Genomic DNA, 19,130 nt, shown 5'->3' on the forward strand with positions numbered 1-19,130 from the left:
CCATATCTAAGACTCCGTGTCTTTGTGGACTATGATTCTGGCTAGTGACTCAAGGCCAGAATCCAGGACTTTCTCAGTTTGACAGCACATCAGAGGTTTTTATAGTTTTCTATGGTTTTCCTTCAACTTTAATGTGCATGTATATGTGTGTTTAATGCCATGAAAATTTGTAAGAAAACCTGAAAACAAAACTTGCTACACAAAGACTCCAGGGAAGAAATGAGCAGCAGGGAAATCGAAGTGGCTCATTGTCCCCAACTCATTCCCCTGAGTTTTTACCTGTGCTCTGTGATTTTGCCCTTCTATGCAAGCTATATAAGACATCATTAAAATCCTTACTTAACGATGCCTAATTTGTTGGCTTTCCCCCCAAATGTCATAACAGCTATCCCCGTCAGATCACTGTGGTCATCTGTGGTCTCACAGAAGATGGATTGTTAAACAGAACCAACCAGAAAAAAAGAGTTCCCAGAATAGGCTTCTCATTTGGCTATCTGGTCTAATTGGTGAATAGCTTGGCTTGATCCTGATCTTTGAGCACTTGATATATTATCCAGGATAAGCAGCTTGATGTACAAACCGTGGCTGAAACATGGCGTACGCAGAATGTGGCACTTAAGAGGTGTTCAGTTGTTTTTTGAAATAGGGATGAGTAAATAAGCCACACCCCTTCTCCAGAGATGGCTCTGCTAACTTAACCAATGAATGAGATGGAATCAGCCTCATTTCTCCATTTATCATAGAAGGCCTAGGCCATCCATCAAACATAATGACTTCAGCATATTTTATATATATTGTATATGATAGAGGATACAAATTAAGTGCTGCGGGGAATCACACAGTGAGGTGAAAATCCAGGAAAGCATGTTTGGTAGGAATACCTCATTCTTCTTGGAATCCTTGTGGGAAATGAGTGACTAAAACTATTCAAAGTTACTTGCTGTGACTTTAACAATGGATTGTAACACTGAATTAAAGAGAAGCCTTGAGAAAGATTATCACGATCACTCAGAATAACCTGCTTGAGATTAAGTGCCTTTGCTGAAATGAGGCTTCCATATATATTGACATAACACAATTAAGGTTAAGCGTCTTTGTTGAAATGAGGCTTGTATCAACAACATTCAAAAATTCAGTGGCCAAATTTTTTCACACACCAGCCAATCCTAAAAATTGAATAATTCCTTATGAAGTCCAATTAATTATTTTAAAATATCTGCTGATTCAAAGGAAGACAGAGGGGTGGGTAGGGTAAGGATGTTAAGGACAGGCTTCCAGTTTCAACAGGTGTCAGCTTGAGTTGCAAAGGGGTCGACTAATGTGTGACTCAATGCCCTTGAAGCCAGAAAAAAGGTTCTAATAAAGAGTTTGGATTTCACAACTGCTGGTCATACAAATTAAGCAACACTTCACCCATACCATCGATATTTTGCTCAATGATGTCTCTCCCTTTCTGAAACATGTCAGCGAGGTCAACGTGGGCAACACCAATGTCCTCACACTCCAGATCCTGCTCATCCTCCGGAGGGTCACTGACCACGGTGAAGCGGATGCTGAGAAAGGGAAAGAGCGAGAGAGAAGCCACCAAGTGAGAGGAAATTACTGCGACAGAAAACTCCCCAATGGATTATTATCACTAAGTCTGAAATCTTGACGTTTCCAATTATCGCAAAAAAAAAAAAGAAAGTTACACGAGCTTAGATAAGTTATTATGTATTAGAATTATTATAGCATGCTCAGCCTTCAAAAGAACATTAATCCACTTTCTAAGCACTGATTAACATTTATTTCTAGAATCTGAGAAAATTACTAGGCAAAGAGAAGGACCAGATGTTCACCCTATTACACATTATCTGATCATATTTTGACACCTCTACTTTTTAAGGCAAAAAGGACAAAATGAATAAAGACCATGAAGGATAAATGGTCAAAATTTGCTAGACAAATGTGCAACTATTGATTTGCTGCTAATCAATTTAACCAACTGTCTATATTCTACAAAATGCAGAGATCACGCTGCCTGGTAACATTCTGAATCATGTTAGATAAATGTTGTAGCTTTGCCCAACAGCGATATCAAATGTTTGTATTACTTCAGCAATCTTTCAACTTACAATCATAGCATCCAAGTTTTATTTTACTTTTAGACACATAATTGTAGGGTTCTGATGGGACTGATTTGAATTAGTGGCTTGTGCTGAGGCCAAACATCCTTGGATTGACCAAAGGACAGGAATTTACAGTTAAGTACTCTTTTGATATGTCTTGGCAGCGTCTCTTAAACCATGGATGCTTGTAGATTTTACCATTTTAAACTTTTCAAAATGTATCCATCCCAAATCAGAAACAAAAACAAGAAACATAAAAATTTAAGACTCTGAGAAATCATGCCTTGAAAAATACAAATAAAATCCTTTCCAAATGCTTATAGGTAAACACAATAGTATTTTTAGCTAACTTCCAGAAAGCAACTATTCACTATTTTATTCCTTTACAAAGTCCCTGTTTTTAGCTGGCAACAAATTTTAATTAGAAATGAGAAATTCTTCATAGCTTCCATAGCTATTTAAAAATAAAAAGAAATTAGAAATTCCTTAAGTCAAAATATCAATGATGAATATTATACAAAGACTACCCACACTTAGAAGGATTAGGATGAAGTGGTTCAGGGCAGCCATTCTGACTTCAAATTCCTGCTTTCCTACTTATTAGCTGTGTGACCTTGAACAAATTATTTAACCTCTCTCATCTGAGTTTCCTTATCTGTGGAAGAGGAATAATTATGTGTATCTCACAGGGCTCTTGTGAGGAGAGGATCAAATGAGAGGATATGAGTTAATAATGCCCGAAGCATAGGAAGCACCTTGTAACTGCTCTTTTATTTTTAATAGTGGTACAGCTGTTTACAATTCTATTTTTATTTTATTTTATTATTTGGGTTTTTTGGGCAGTTTTTGGCCGGGGCTGGGTTTGAACGCACCACCTCCGGTATATAGGGCCGGTGCCCTACTCCTTTGAGTCACAGGCGCTGCCCTATTTTTATTTTTCATTTTTTGAGACAGGGTCCTACTCTGTCACCACTCAGTCTGGAGTGTAGTGGCACGGTCATAACTCACTGCGACCTCCAAAATCCTTGGCTCAAGTGATCCTCCACTGCAGCGTCCCAACTAGCGAGGGCTATAAGTACACGCCATCATGCCTGGCTAACTTGTCTTTTAAACTTTTTTTCTCTTTTTTCAGAGATGGAGTCTCTCTACATTGTCCAGGCTGGTACTGAACTCACGGCCTCAAGTATTCTTCCTACTTCAGCCTTCCAAAGTGCTGGGGTTATAGGTGTAAACCACCATACCTGGCACTTCTACATTTCAAAAGGGGGAGGAAAAACCTGACAAGGGAAAAGCTTATTTCAATTGAAAACTTAGATTCTCAAATTATACATGGATCACTGAATTAAACAAAATAAATGATGATGAAAGAAATTTTCCTAAAATGAATTAGGAAAGAGGAGGAATCAAAAGTGATATGCAGGTTAGGGTGGCTCACGCCTGTAATCCTAGCACTCTGGGAGGCTGAGGCGGGTGGATTGCTCAGGAGTTTGAGATCAGCCTGAGCAAGAGCCAGACCCTGTCTCTACTGAAAATAGAAAAACTAGCCGGCCATTGTGGTGGGTGCCTGTCATCTCAGCTATGGCAAAAGAGGCAAGGGGATTGCTTGAACCCAGGAGCTTGAGGCTGCTGTGAGCTACGATGCCACCGCACTCTACCCAGGGCTACAGAGTGAGACTGTGTCTCAAAACAAAACAAAAACCCAAAAAACAAAATAGAAAACCAGAAAGTTAAGCTGAAAGGGAGGAAAACCTAAAATTAAAAAAAAAAAAAAAAAAGAGTTTGGTTTTAGCCAAATTACACGTATAAACACACCCAAGTTTTACAGCTTACCTTTAACCCAATCAAAACAAAGAGGTGAAATCCTATTCCATGTCTTAAAGAGGCTCCCAGTCTAGCTTGTGGCCTGGATAGACACCCAGGGCAGGTGCCATGGATACAGGTGCCCTATAAACACACACCTCCCTTCTCACTCCGGCGACTCTACACTTCTCAGCGGGAACAGCCTTGCTCACCTCTCCTGCCTGTCCTAGAACGCCTTGGCCCTGGAATTCCCTCGGCTTGGAATCATCTTCTCTGGGCTCTGTGATGTGACCAAGTCTTGCATCCTTTATGAACCACCAGCTTAAATGTCACCTTCACAGATGTGCCTTCCCTGTTATTTTCTATTTTGGTGTTTAATTTGTTTAATTTTCACTTAGTACTTATTGTAAAAGGTGATTTGTTATTATAGTCTATCTTTCCCAAGTGGTGAATCTGCTCACTAGAACACTGCTAAAGATAAAAAAATGAAACTAAAAAAGAACCTTAAGCCAGTGTTTAACTATAACTTGAAATAAACTTTTTTTTTTTTTGAGACAGAGTCTCAGTATGTCGACCTTGGTAGAGTGACATGGTGTTACAGCCCACAGCAACCTCAAAGTCTTGGGCTTAAGCAGTTCTCTTGCCTCAGCTACCCGAGTAGAGTAGTTGGAACTACATGCACCCTCCACAATGCCCAGCTTTTTTAGTTGTCATTGTTGTTGCAGTTGTCATTATTGTTTAGCTGGCCCGAACTGGGTTCAAACCCACCAGCCTCGGTGTATCTGGCTGGCGCTATAACCACTGTGCTATGAGCACTGAGTCGAAATAAATAATTTTCAAAGATCCATTTCAATGTGTTACCTCCCTTATAAAGTGACACGTATATATTTGCAAATACTGTGTGGGGTGCGTGCAAAGGTAGTATATACAATTTGTTATACAATGTCTATAATTTTAGACATGTCAGGGAAGACTAGTCAAACTTTTCTAACTGTGGCTTTGTAGGTTATCACTAACATTCAACAGGGTTGCTGCCTTAGAAAATAAATTATCATAAACTAGGCACTACTTTAAGTAATGTGAAGTAATGTCATCTCTGAATATTTAAAAAAAGTGACAACATTCACTGGAATAAAAATTGGCTTTTGGCTGTGGAAAATGTGGATGGAAACTTCCTTTTCCTCCTAGAAAAATGACATTATTGAAGGAGAGACACTGGTGGGACCATCTTCTCCAGGCTGGACCGGGAGCACAGTGGCATCAGTCACCGATGTGAGCCTCTGAGCCAGTCACTGTGCAACACCTCACGCAGTTTTCTCAAAAATGACAGGAGCATTTGTGTTTCTGGAAGGTATTTGGAGATTTTAGAGAAACCGATGGGAGAAACTAAATCATTCCAGTTACCATGGATTTGACTTTTCCATTTTCATAACTATTCTGGTACAAATAAGTGGGTCCTCTGAGGAAAGGCAGGTGTAACATGAAAGCAGAATTTGCCTTTTAATATATACATTTTTTTGAGACAAAGTCTTATTCTGTTGCCTGAGTTAGAATGCAGTGGTGTCATCATAGCTCATGGCAATCTCAAACTCTTGGGCTCTGGCCAGGCGTGGCAACTCATACCTATAATCCTAGTACTCTCGGAGGCTGAGGCAGGTGGATTGCTTGAGCTCCCAGGAGACCAGCCTGAGAAAAAAAGAGCAAGATCCTATCTCTAAAAAAACAAAACAAAAACAGGTGGGCGAGGAGGTGAGCTCCTGTAGTTCCAGCTACTCTAGAGGCTGAGACAAGAGAATTGCTTGAGCCCAAGAGTTTGAGGTTGCTGTGAGCTGTGACGCCATGGCACTCTACCAAGGGCGACAAAGTGAGACTTTGTCTTAAAAAACAAAAACAGGCTCGATGCCTGTGGCTAAAGCGGCTAAGGTACCAGCCACATACACCTGAGCTGGCAGGTTTGAATCTAGCCCGGGCTGCCAAACAACATTGACGGCTGCAACCAAAAAATAGCTGGGCGTTGTGGAGAGTGCCTGTAGTCCCAGCTACTTGGGAGGTGGAGGCAGGAGAATCACTTGAGCCCAGGAGTTGGAGGTTGCTGTGAGCTGTGATGCCATGCCACTCTACCCAGGGCGATAGCTTGAGGCTCTGTCTCAAAAACAAACAAAAAACAAAACCAAAAAACTCCTGGGCTGAAACAATCCTTCTGTCTCAGCCTCCTGAGTAGTTAGGACTATAATACAGATGTATGCCACCATATTTGGCTAATTTTTGTAGAGGTCAGGGTCTCCCTGTGTTACCCAGGCTGGTCTCTAACTCTTGGCCTCAAGCAATCCTCCCCTGTTGGCCTTCCAAAGTGCTGGGATTAGCTGTGCCTGGCCCTTTTAATTTTTTAAATAAAATTTTTGAGGAAACAAAATTGTTGTCTCCCAATATGCTATAATATGTTCTAATATTCCATAAGCAGAGAGAACACAGAGGCAGGCAGGCAGACAAGACTGGACTGTCCATGGGAACAGAGTTCAGTCCTGGCCAGTCAGGACCGAGCTTGCTGACCATTAGGACGCAGATGCCATGGCCAGTGCTGTTTATTCAATAGTGACCTGGGATAACCCTGGGAGGACTGGGAGCTTTAAAGGGGTCCTTGAAAGAAGCTAAAGTATGCAAAGTAAATAAGTAAAAACCTGAGGGGTTATCACCCTTGGAAAGTAGAACCTTATGAGTAACATCCCTTCTTCAGAAGTAAAAACCGGGATCCAAACAAATAATATATTTCAGGAGCTAATGAGAAAATTACCAGATATCAAGAGATAACCAATCTTTCTTCTGAAAAGGATACCTTTTTCTCTATTGTACCAGAATTGCAAATTATCCCATTCAATTTTGAATAAAATACATTAAAAAATGTGAAATGATGATTAAACAGGGATAGTAAGATCCTAGTTAGTCTGAAAGGGCGATGAGCTATTACAAGTGTTAATATTAACATGACTAGTACCGAGAATGATTGCAGTGAACACTCATTGTGCACCAGGTCTTGGGTACTATTCAATCAGTGTTACATATATTATCTCATTTAATCCTCACAACAACCCTGTATGGTATTATTATCTCCATTTGGCAGATGAGGAAAACAAGGCACAGGGAGGTTAAATTCCTTGTCCGAGGTCAGACAGCTAGTGGGTGATGGAGGAGAATTTATATACAAGCCAGGTGACTCCAGAGTGCACCTTCCTTTCCAGCTGTCATGCCCTCTACAGTTACACAGGAACGGCAATATGATACTTTTAGTTTTCAAAATTCATTTTTTTTTCTTTTGAGAAAGTCTCACTCTGTCACCCTGGATAGAGTGCCATGGCATCATAGCTCATAGCAACCTCAAACTCCTGGGCTTAAGCAACACTCTTGCCTCAACCTCCCAAGCAGCTGGGATTACAGGTGCTCGCCACAACGCCTGCTAGTTTTTTCTACTTTTAGTAGAGATGGGGTCTCCCTCTTGCTCAGGCTGGTCTTAGACTCCTGAGCCTAAGGGATCCTCCTGCCCCAGCCTCCCAGAGTGCTCCAATTATAGGCATGAGGTATTGCGCCCGGTAGTTTTCAAAATTCTATAGGGTCTCTACAATTACTCTATAAGGAATACAGGCTCACTATATTCTAGGAGGAAAAGAGAGGTCATGTACTCATTCAAGGACAGAGAGAATCCAGGTGTTTGGATTCCTCACCCGGCGCCTTTTTTTTTATTTTGACCACACCATGCTACAGACATCTACTTTATATAAACCAGTACATGGTTTGGAATGCTCTAAGGTACCTCTTATTAGCCAGCTCTTGTCTTTGTAGTATAGCTTTTAAGATGTCTCTCTTTGCTTGGTTGTTTTCTTTATCCACGTAGATCACTATACCAAAAGAAAAAAAACGCCACAAAAGGAAATCACTCAGTAACGTGCTACATCAGTACCATTCTGTATTTTATAAATACCTGTTTTAGACCCAAGTCATGCCACCTCACTTGTATGCCTGGAAAACAGAGTCAAATCTGAATAGTCATGTGATCTAGTGTCAAGTCCCTGGCAGGTTTGTGCGCACACTGTCGGAAAAGATACACGCAGCATCTAAGAGTGCCCCATCACTGTCACCGCCTGTTAATGGCCCTGGCAGTCATGACAGTAAAAGCCAACGGTCTTTATTGCTTTGTATTTGAGGGATTTACTGCGTTTTCTTCCACCCGAGAAGCGAGTGTTAATGATAATATATGGCAGAGTGCTTGTCCTTCCTGACAGCCTCCGTAATTTAATCCTCCTCTCCTGCCACAACACGCAATAAAAGAGGCATCTCGTGTATTGAGTTGAGGAAATCCGCAGGCTGACGTCTGCTGGTGCCTGGTGAGGGTTTGGGAGAGGCGGGAGGCAGTGAAGGGCTTTGCAGGGTGTGACGTTTGTCTCTGGTTTGAAAGGTCCATGTTGGCACACAGGAGTGCGGCCAGACTTCACTTAGCTGCAATGTGAGATTAGGTAACTGATCTCAAGTCCCACCAGGAAGAAGACGATAAACGCTTGCCTCTGGAAGCACCTGCATTCGGGGAAAATAGCATTTCAGAGAGCAAAGGCTCCAATTTTCATCCTCGCCATTTGTTCTCAGCTCGGCAGACGAGCAGCTATGCCTTAGCTTCTGACGATGTTTCTTTTCCAGATGCCATTTTGGACCTACGGGCTCCCCAGTGACCAGATTTCAACTTAAAGATTATCCCTGATCAAAAGTGCACAAAAGGTGAAAGACATCATGGCAATTCTAAAGCCAAGTCTCCTTAGGGTCTGCTGGGAACAAGCATATTTCAAACTTAAAATGTTTCCCTGGACAATTTTAGTTCACTCCCAAATTATGATGCCATCAACTCAGTTGTTTTGCTCAGTTGTGTGCGTGACACTGAATTGGGCACATGGATTGAGAGCAAAGCTGTCTACACAGGGTGGGTTTGGTGAGAAGTAGGTATCACTGAAGACGCAGTAATGTTAATAACTGACTCTGGACAATCAAGGTCAAACAGCAACACCCGGCTTATTGCTCTCTGCATGGTATATTAGCAACTGTATATTAGCCTGTGACACAGGCTACTGAGATTCACAGAAATCAATAAAGACAAAGAGTTCAGAGTATTTTGTTTTACTTATTAATGTCAAAATGTCATGTTAATAGATGATTCCACTGATGCTGGGAGATAGTGCTTTATTTTTTAGAGGCTGCCAGTGCACAAAGCCAAATGGGGCCTTTTTTCAATGGGATTTTTTTGTTTTTTTGCTGTTAACTGTCAATTCAAGATGTGGTACACCATATTCTTTTTTATTCCAGACTTCTAAAGCTTTTACTGGTTTATATCATTTGAAGACAAGGTTAATCTCTGTGGTTTAGAATAAAAAAGGAAGACAACGTCACTGGACAGCATCCAAATAAAGGGTTGTTCAATTAAACCTAGACTAGTTTTGATGAATTTCATCGACTTAAAAAATTTTTTTTATTGTGGTAAAACATACATAACATAACATTTACCATTTCAGCCATTTTTAAGCATACAGTTCAGTGACATTAAGTACATTCATACTGTGGTTCAACCATCAGCGTTATCGATTTCCAGAACTTCTTCCTCCTCCCAAATGGAAACTCTATCCTGCTACACAGTAACTCTCCAATCCCCTTCCCCAGCTCCTGGGAGCTGCCGTTCTACTTTCTGTCCCTATGAACGTGACTATGCTCTAGGACCCTGTGTAAGCGGACTCATACTGTGTTCGTCCAGCTTATTCCACTCAGCATTGATGGTTTCTTTTTTTTTTTGGCTGAGGCCGGGTTTGAACCTACCACCTCTGGTATATGGGGCCGGCGCCCTACTCCTTTGAGCCACAGGCACTGCCCAGCATTGATGTTTTCAAGCTTCATCCACGTTACAGCATATGTTAAATTTCATTCCTTTATAAGTCTGAATAATATTCCACTGTATGTATACATCACATTGTTTATCTGCTCATCCTATGATGAACACATGGTTTGCTTCTATCTTGTAGCTATTATGAATCACACTGCTATGAACATGGGTGCACACATACCTGTTTAAGTCCACAATTTCAATTTTTTTGGTATAGACCCAGAAGTGGAATTCTTGGACCATCTGATCATTCTATGTCTAACCTCTTTTAGAAAACATCTTTACTACTGTAACTGGTAAAATACGGTGTATGGGGATTCCTTGTACTTCCCCTTCATGCAGTTAGTCAGAAAACACTGTATTTCCATTCTCTTAACAAAGATTAAAATAATGAGAGCCCTCGTTTCCTGAGTGATGTTTATGTACCAGGTACTCTACACAGTACTTGTACTGTGATCACACGGGTGGAGAACCATGCTGACCCACATATTGCAGATGAAGAAACAGACCCAGGGAAGGTTAGTTATCTCTACAAGACCACCTTGTTAGAAAGCAGCAGAGCCAGCCTTTGAATTCAGCAAAGCCTGCTCTCCTAACTTCCATGGTATCTAACTCTTTTCACTTAGACGAAGCCAGACTCTCCTTGTTATTTAAACCGTGGTCATTTTGTTGGCACAGGCTGGAGTGTGAGAGAGAGTTCCATAATGGTATCAAGGGAAACCACACCTCATGTTCTCTTTACTCTTTTGGAGAGGGGTATTGTTTAGATACAACTTGTCCAGGTACATTAAATCAAATCTCTTGCCAGAGAAAATCTTTAAATTTAATTTTGGGACTCCAGAGCTCCCTATCAATAAGCTTAGTTCTCCAAAGGTGTACCAAATTGGAACCATGGCTCTCGTGCTTGCACACACAGGGCCTAGATTGGGCATCTTAATCTAGCCTAATTGTTTTCAGTCTTGAATGTTTATCAGCATCCTGTGGACACTGCTGCTTATTAAATTCCCCTAATTTCTGGTTTATAGGTCTGAGGTAGGGCCTGAGACTCGCAATCTCCTAGTTGCTGCTTCTGCTGGTGGTGGTCAGGGTATCACACGTTGAGAACCACTGTTTATTCCAACCCTTCTTTGCCCAATTTTAAATGGGATTAAGAGACGAGGTATGGTGGCTCATGCCTGTAGAGTTCAAGAACAGCCTGTGCAAAAGTGAGACCCTGTCTCTACTAAAAATAGAAAAACTAGGTGGGCATTGTGGCGGATGCCAGCTGTAGCTGTAGTCCCAGCTACTTGGAAGGCAGGAGGATAACTTGAGCCCAGGAGTTTGAGGCTGTTGTGAGCTATGATGCCCTGGCACTCCACCCGGAGTGACAAAGTGAGATTCTGTCTCAAAAACAAACAAACAAAAAAACCAAACAAACAAAGAATCAGAAGCTAGTGAACACTTTTGTGCTAACACTGGAGGGAATGGGAACACTTTGGCCCTGTCTGTAGGTCAAAATGCTATGAACACCATGATTCATTTGGTGTTCTGAAATACTAGATAAACGATTTACAATTTCAAAAATTTAAATACATTCTTTAGAAAGCTATTCTAGTGATTATTAAAAAGTATCAAAACGCTTCAAGGGTTAAGCTATTTACCTTTAATTCCTCTCAGAAATCACATTTGTTTAGGACTTGCTAGATTCTGGCACAAAGTTCTGAAAGCACATACAAAAGGCATAAACCGGGGTCCAGGTACTCCACTGCTCTTTATAGTTGTCTACCATTCAAAACATACCCCTCACTTAGCAGGCTGGAGAAATCCTCATGTTCTCTATCAATGTCGTATGGCAGAAGTAAGAAATGCGGATGGCTTAATTATAGAGAGTTGATAACCTTGGATTGCAGATAACTTTTGTATTAAAGTGTTATCATCCCCATAATCCTTATCTTTGCCAAATTTCTCCTCCCATTAGAAACAAAATCTGACATTCTACATCTTCTTCATCTCCTGAATTAAATTTTAATCGTTCCAACAGATAGATTGTTCAATCCCCAGAGAGATTAAGGGCCCAGATCTCTACGTGCCATAAAAAGTTTGGATGATTTCATTAATCTTTTTTTCTTCCCACTGCCAATTCCCTAGAAGGCTTATTTGGCCAAGACAACATTCTCAGATCTACCATTAATCTTATTTTTCCCCCAAACTATTTTCTTGCTTTCTCAGCATTCTCTGAGCAAAATTTTCAAGCCCAATAAAATACAAATGTTTTGTTCTTGCTACCAATGTCTTCAATTTTAGTTTTTTTTTCAGTGTTAGTAGCTCCCAAAAGATATCTATTTTTTTGGTGGAGGTGAATTAACACCTCTTAATAAAATTGAATTCAATTATGAATAATCCAGGGGATCATCAGTCCACACCTCTCATTTTAGGTACCTAATTTAGGTCTCAGCAGACAAATCTCTTGTATAGATTCCATTCCACCAGCATAGTGTTCAAATAGGAGACAGCATGTACTAATTGTCCTCTACATTCTCCATTTGAATTAAAAAGTCAGTTTGGAAATAAAATTACTTTCATTAACATTTAATTAGATTTGGAAGATGTAAGGCTACATTACATTGACCTTTGATATCAAGTAACAAGTGAATGGCAAAGCACTGCAATAATTAGATAAGATGAGATGGCTACATATTCACCAAAGATTCAAGGAGATCCCTCTGCAATGGACATGCAAATAAAATGCTTTAAAAATAAACATTTTAATTATGCCATACTTAAACAACAAAAAAATAAAACCTTGGGCGGCGCCTGTGGCTCAGTGAGCAGGGCGCCGGCCCCATATACCGAGGGTGGCGGGTTCACACCCGGCCCCGGCCAAACTGCAACAACGACAACAAAAAAAAATAGCCGGGCGTTGTGGCGGGCGCCTGTGGTCCCAGCTACTCGGGAGGCTGAGGCAGGAGAATCGCCTAAGCCCAGGAGTTGGAGGTTGCTGTGAGCTGTGTGACGCCACGGCACTCTACCGAGGGCAATAAAGTGAAACTCTGTCTCTACAAAAAAAAATATAAAAAAATAAAAAAATAAATAAATAAAACCTTCAGCAAGGTTAATATTAATTATTTCTCAAGTTTGCTGATAACCCAAGACTTGCTTTTTGAGATATAATAGATGTAAAATAGCATTAGTTTGCTTCTAAGCAGAGTATATTCTTCTCCCCTCCCCCTGGATAAATCTCCTTAAAATTCTAATTTCCCATTACTCTTCAAAATTCTACATAGTCAAATCTGAGTCTCACAGTTTTGAGCCAGCCAGTACTTGCATTGCTCTTTAAGCAAATGGAAACATCTGTTTCCCTGCATAGCCAAGTTTCTCAATGTACAATCAGTTTTAAAAAACAATTTTGTTACCAGTCCAGCCAAATATTCTACTGCTGACCTTTACAAAGAATAATATAAAAGCCAAAGTTGTTTGTCTCTTTTCTTGGGGTATCTTCATTAAAATCAGCTGACTGAATAGTTCTTTCACTACTAATTATATTTTGATATGGTTTACTTTCCTGGTACTTCGCAATAAAGGCTCTCTAGGAAGCCTGAGAAAATATTTTTGGAAATGTTTCTTTTATATCAAATGAATGACAAGAAGGTAGAATCAGATTTTTTGTTCTGATAAAGCTACTTATTTCCATGTGATTTTCCAATTGACCTGTTATTATAAAATTTGAGCTACAAAGGATCTTAGAAAGTCCTTTTTTTTTTTTTTTTTTGAGAGGGAGTCTTACTTTGTCACCCTAGGTAGAGTGCTATGGCATCATAGCTGACAGCAACCTTAAAACTCTTGGGCTCAAGAGATTCTCTTGCCCAAGCCTCCTGAGTAGCTGGGACTAACAGGCGCTCGCCCCAACGCCCGGCTATTTTTTAGAGACGGGGTCTCACTCTTGCTTGGGCTGGTCTCGAACCTGTGAGCTCCGGCAGTCCACCCACCTCGACCTCCCAGAGTGCTGAGATTACAGGTGTGAGCCACTTTGCCCGGCTGCACCTTAATTTTTAGATAAGAAAATAAGGAATCAGAAAATTTATATGTCTCACATAATAGTAAAAATTGTGGAGACGGGGTTAGGGGAAGGATTAGACTGAAAAATCAGCTCTCTAGATACTCAAGCTTACTACTGTGAGCAATAAACACATTTCTAAAAATGCCAGATGCAAAAAAAAAAAAAAAAAAAAAGTCACCATGAGCATTTGCAATCCTGCTAATACAATAGCTTGATTATCCAAAATGAAATGTCTAAGATTCGTGGTAAAAAATAGTATTCAACTAGTGTGAGATGGCCTGTTCTGCTAAAGATAATACAACATTCCACCTTTATGGTTTGTTTTAATGTAGAGTTTGAGAACAACTTACTAAGCAGTTTTTAATGAAGGCTCATGATGGCCTGACATGATTTTTTAGTCTTCTCTAGTGAGATAATGATGATCATACAGTATTCTTAAAAATTCCTTCAAATTGACTAAGAATTTACAGGGTGCCTGCTGGGTCTGTGCTGCTCCAGACTCACACGTCTGTGGTTTGACAGATGAAACCCTACGAGGGAGAACCTGCCCACTGCTGTAAATGGACGTGTAGGTTAACGTGATCAATCAGTTAACACCCTCAACATCTAGACCTCGGGAGAGACATGCGTATGATGACCCTGATGAGGAAGACGGACGAACGCTAAGCCAGTGAATGGGCTGAATGGCATGATTAAAATACCAGCACTTTTTTTCATTTGAAATATCATATATTTCAATTAAATTCAATTGCAGACCTAGCAGCTATTTTTCTATTGATACTATTATATACAGCACGAAAATTTAGAAAAATTGTTCTCTCATTTTTTCTCTTAACTTCATCATTACTTCAACTTCATTTTCTTAATCCTTATGCTACAAATTTGACTTTTATTCATCTATTCTGACAAGACTTCCCGTGAGTTTATGTGAACATTAGAGAGTTAAACTTTCTCCTTGTTCCTTCAGCTTCCTTTGTGGATAAAAGGACAAACATCAGACTCTACACTACACAGGAATCATACATACCACTGTTAAAGTTATAGTAGACCCACTGCCCGCTCCTGGGTTTGGGAAGAGACACAGGGGTCTCTTCGGCAGGAAGACTGTAGAATCGGTACTCAACAAACAGCCGCTGGATCGTGTCATCCAGGCTCACTGGAGAATCATTAAGGCTCAGAGCTATGATCTCAATCCGAATTTTTTCTGATGGCTGTTTAAAGAACAAAAACAAAAACAACAAAGAAATGAAACAAACAAAAAGATCCTTTATTCTTTTCCACTATCAATTTCGAATAAAACACAAAGGCCAATGGGTTTCTTTTCTTGAACGCAAAGTACACTACTGTATGTTACACATGATAGATTATTCATGACAGAGAAAGAGAGAATGAGATTCTAATGCCCCAGGGTTTGAAGTTAACAGTGTCATGGCAATAGTCTCCTGATTTACATTTGCGGCTATAAATACCCCACTAGTAGTCCATCAGGAGTGAAGATTATGAGATCTTCATCTCGATTGCTTTCGGAATGACAAGTATCGGTTAGCCTTGTTTCAAACTCCATAATGAAGTACATGTTTATCACTGCTTTTATTTAATCTCCAGTACCTGAGAAAGTTTTGGTTATTCAGAGATCAAAGCCTGTTGAACACTTTCCAGGTATTATGCTAATACATGGAGCTACAGGAATATATATTAACTAGAACAGAAACTACCGTTCATTCTCTTGTATTTCTGCCCTAATGTAGTTCATTTAATGAGTAATACATTTTCAAACAAAAGACACAAAATGCTGTATCTAACTAAACAAGTATATTTTCTCACAATTCTTTTTTTATTTCAGTTTTATAGAATTAACAACTAAAACGATAGTTGCTCTATTTTCACTTTAATCTTGCTTACTAGGTTTTGGTGCCACAGACATGATCATCGGAGTCACCAACGTCTCCTTCAATAATGATTTCAAATAATTAACAGAGTAGGATTTAAAAGTTACGTCTTACCAAAATGATTCCTCAGTTAAATTTGTTTTTTACAATTTAAGATTTGTTCATGATTATCAAAATCCCTCTTTACTAAATTCAGAGACGCGCTACTGTAAATTATATAACTTTAAATAATAATTAGAAAAACCTGAAAATAAGACCTGTTTATGTGACCAGCTTTTATGAATTCATTGTGTAATGTAAATCAATGCACAAATTCACTGCAGTGATTTCTTAGATATTTCAAAGCGTGTAATATAATTAATCAAATTGAAAAGCGTAAGTGTGCTATTGTAAAACTATTTCCATAAAGGACCATTTCCATTGCTGTCAACCCCCTCAATATTTGATGAAGTAATTTTACCCCCTTCTTTCAAAAGACATTTTCTTTTATTATGTATCTAAGACACTTTAACTAAAAACCCAAATCTGAATATTTCAATAAGGTTATTTTATTATTCAATAGATTCATGGAAATTTTACTAGGATGACAGAGAAAATTCTACACCATTCTGTCTCCACTAACGCAGGTACAAGGCTGCAGCTGGCAATACCACGAGGATTAGCATAGTATGATGAAATATTTAAAGGAAAATTTTTTCTAAAACCTAATAAATCAAATGACTGCCAAATGTCATTAAAGTGATGGTCTTTGACTTGAATATGCTTTTCATATTCAAATTTGAAAAGAAAGAGATGAAAGCCTGGAAAGGTTACTCGGTTTCAACTAATAACCTCAAGCCCTCTCCATTCACGTGCATAAAAAATGAAGTTGGCTCTATTGTCTAATCTTACCTCAGAAAACCCCTTCACTGCTCACTGAAAACTACGTAGTACAGAAAATATTTTAAACGATATTTTTCTTTAATAAAAAGTATTGTGGTTATGAAAATACTGTACACACATATATTTTACAATTCTGATCTAAATGTAGCATAAGGTATAATTAAGTCTGTTACATAACTTGGAATTTGACAAACTTAGAATTGTTATAACAATAACATCCTATAAAACATTCATGCTTCTGTAACAAAAGAATTAAATAAAAACAGCTATACAAAAGAGAAAGCGATATACATGCTTATTTCTACCTTGTGAAGATAGGAATCTGAAATTGTTTATCACAGAACCTAATAAAGAGACAAATGAACATTTAAATTGCAGGGGAATCATATTTATTTAAGTGGGTATTTTATTAATAATATATTAGCTATACAAGCCCAATATGAAAACTTGTAACTCTTTAAAGTTTAAAATATAATTCTAAATAAAAGTAGATACTTGGATTACAGCCAAAAAACAAAATCACAAAAGCAAAAAGACCCAAACAAAACAAAAAAGAAAAACTACTGTAATAGCTGAAGAAATAAAATAACTTTAAAATTCTTTTAATGATGTCTATCTCTTTTCTGCTCTCCTTTTTTCTTTTTTGGGTATCCCCCCACAACCACCACCATTACTTCTATCCTGTGTTCTTTTTAATTCTGATCAATATAATTGGCAAAGTTATCATCATTTCTTCATTCATTTGATTCTATATGAATCAATTTAAATCCAAAAAGGGGGGGGGAACCCCAAAACCAAAAAGAGTAAGTCCTCAATAGCATTTATCTAGGGAAGCAAGCTCTGAATAAAAGATTTTCCAAACATTAACAATTTGACTAATGGTGCCAGACAATTCATTATTCAACACTGAAACAATCCTGGTTGTGTTCAAGCCCCTGTGAATCAAAAGTTCAACTAGATTATGTATGAAGATTAAGAATCAAATAAAATGCATAACAGACAATTCCAACCCAACATGTCAGAAATTAACTCATTTTCTCTCCTTTGTATCTCCCACAATCCCAATCATCCCTGAAATTTCCTATCTCAAGTAAGGACATCACCCTCCAACCTAGTCACCTACAGCCAGGAGGCCTGGAGCCTTCCTTGTCATTTTCATTTTTTTCACACCAACTATATACTCTAGCTCACCCACTCCTGCTTGTTTTGCTTCCTGAATATCTCAGTGACTTACTGTGCTGTTGAAAGCAAATATCTCCAGACATAATTTCAACTATTGGGAATATAAAGAAAAACAAGGTATTGCTTTTCTCATTTTTAGCTCTAGAGAAAAGTTTTTAGGTTCTCCTGAAGGTAACTAATACTCTAATTTCCTAGTTATTAAAAAAGTAGAAATCTGACAGAATAAGGGGGGAGAAAATAGAGGGAAGTAGCATAAGAGATACCATGTGGGCAGACTGCAGGCACAGTGGTGGCTGGGGATGCACACTGCTCACTGTATCAGCGGTGCGGGGCTCCTCAGGCTGGGAGGGAGTGGAGGCCCCGTGTAGAGATTGGTGCTCTTTGCTTACCTGCAGTCCCGCCCATTCTCCTCACTGCCTCTCGTGTCTACAACCCCAACAGAATTCTCTCCTAAATTGATTGATAATTGATTACCCTACACTCTAGCCATTCCCTCAAACCCATGGCATTCTTAGTTTTTGCATCTGTTATTGATTCTCTCTGAAATCTTCTTTTGCGACAAATAAAATTCCACTCATCACAGGCCTCGGCCACAGTCTCCTTTATGACAGCATTACTACCTCCAAGAGTGAATGGTTGTTCAGTCCTCTGGGTCACACTGTGACACACGGATGTGTTTACATACTTTCCTCTATCTATAGACTGTGAGCTCCCAAAGAGCAGGACCATATGTTACTCATCTGCTATTTAACATCCTTCCCAGCACTGGACAGGATTATTAGACTCTAAATAAATATTTAATAAAATATAGGAGGCTGAATAGCTTATATACATCTTGCCAGAACTATGCAACACTGCAGTTAGTGCTTTCCCTCTTAAAAAATATTATGTGATACTATGTTTCAGAAAATGTGTTACTAACTATTGAAAATGTATATGATTTTGCTGTTTTAGATTTTAGCTTAAGACTATCTGAAATACAGTCTATATTCTTGAATCTAGGTGGTAGAGTAGAATTATTTCAACTTTTCTGCATGTTTGAAATATTTCATAATAAAAAACAAGGGGAAAAGGCCAGGCATAAGTAATTCAAATGGCAGTGATGGAAGCAAAGCCTTTTGAGACGGATGCGTAATAACGTCTGTTCAGAATTATTAGAGCAACAAGACAGGCCACCCCTCTGCGGGTGTCAGCGTCCGACAGCATCGGCTGTAGGCTTTTCCTGTTTTGCTTCCTGCATGAACCTTTTTTACCAGGTAAGACGCAGCTTCTCAGTATTTTTTTTTCTTGTTCATCAATTACCCTATTAGCTTCCCTAGATAGAA

At 39.2% G+C, this 19,130-nt stretch overlaps 1 protein-coding gene across 2 annotated transcripts in view; it reads right to left on the minus strand.

Moving 5' to 3' along the window:
• The window catches only part of RPGRIP1L (RPGRIP1 like), a 115,213-nt gene that overhangs the window by 4,741 nt on the left and 91,342 nt on the right, over positions 1 to 19,130 (minus strand). For both annotated transcript variants that reach the window (XM_053601889.1, XM_053601899.1), the window contains 3 exons: positions 14,880 to 15,063; positions 7,714 to 7,798; positions 1,420 to 1,553 (listed from right to left, as the gene is read on the minus strand). In XM_053601889.1, coding sequence (XP_053457864.1) covers positions 1,420 to 1,553; positions 7,714 to 7,798; positions 14,880 to 15,063 — 403 coding nt within the window. The remainder of the gene's footprint in view (positions 1 to 1,419; positions 1,554 to 7,713; positions 7,799 to 14,879; positions 15,064 to 19,130) is intronic.

This window comes from Nycticebus coucang, chromosome 2, assembly GCF_027406575.1.
Source record: "Nycticebus coucang isolate mNycCou1 chromosome 2, mNycCou1.pri, whole genome shotgun sequence".
Lineage (NCBI taxonomy): Eukaryota > Metazoa > Chordata > Mammalia > Primates > Lorisidae > Nycticebus > Nycticebus coucang.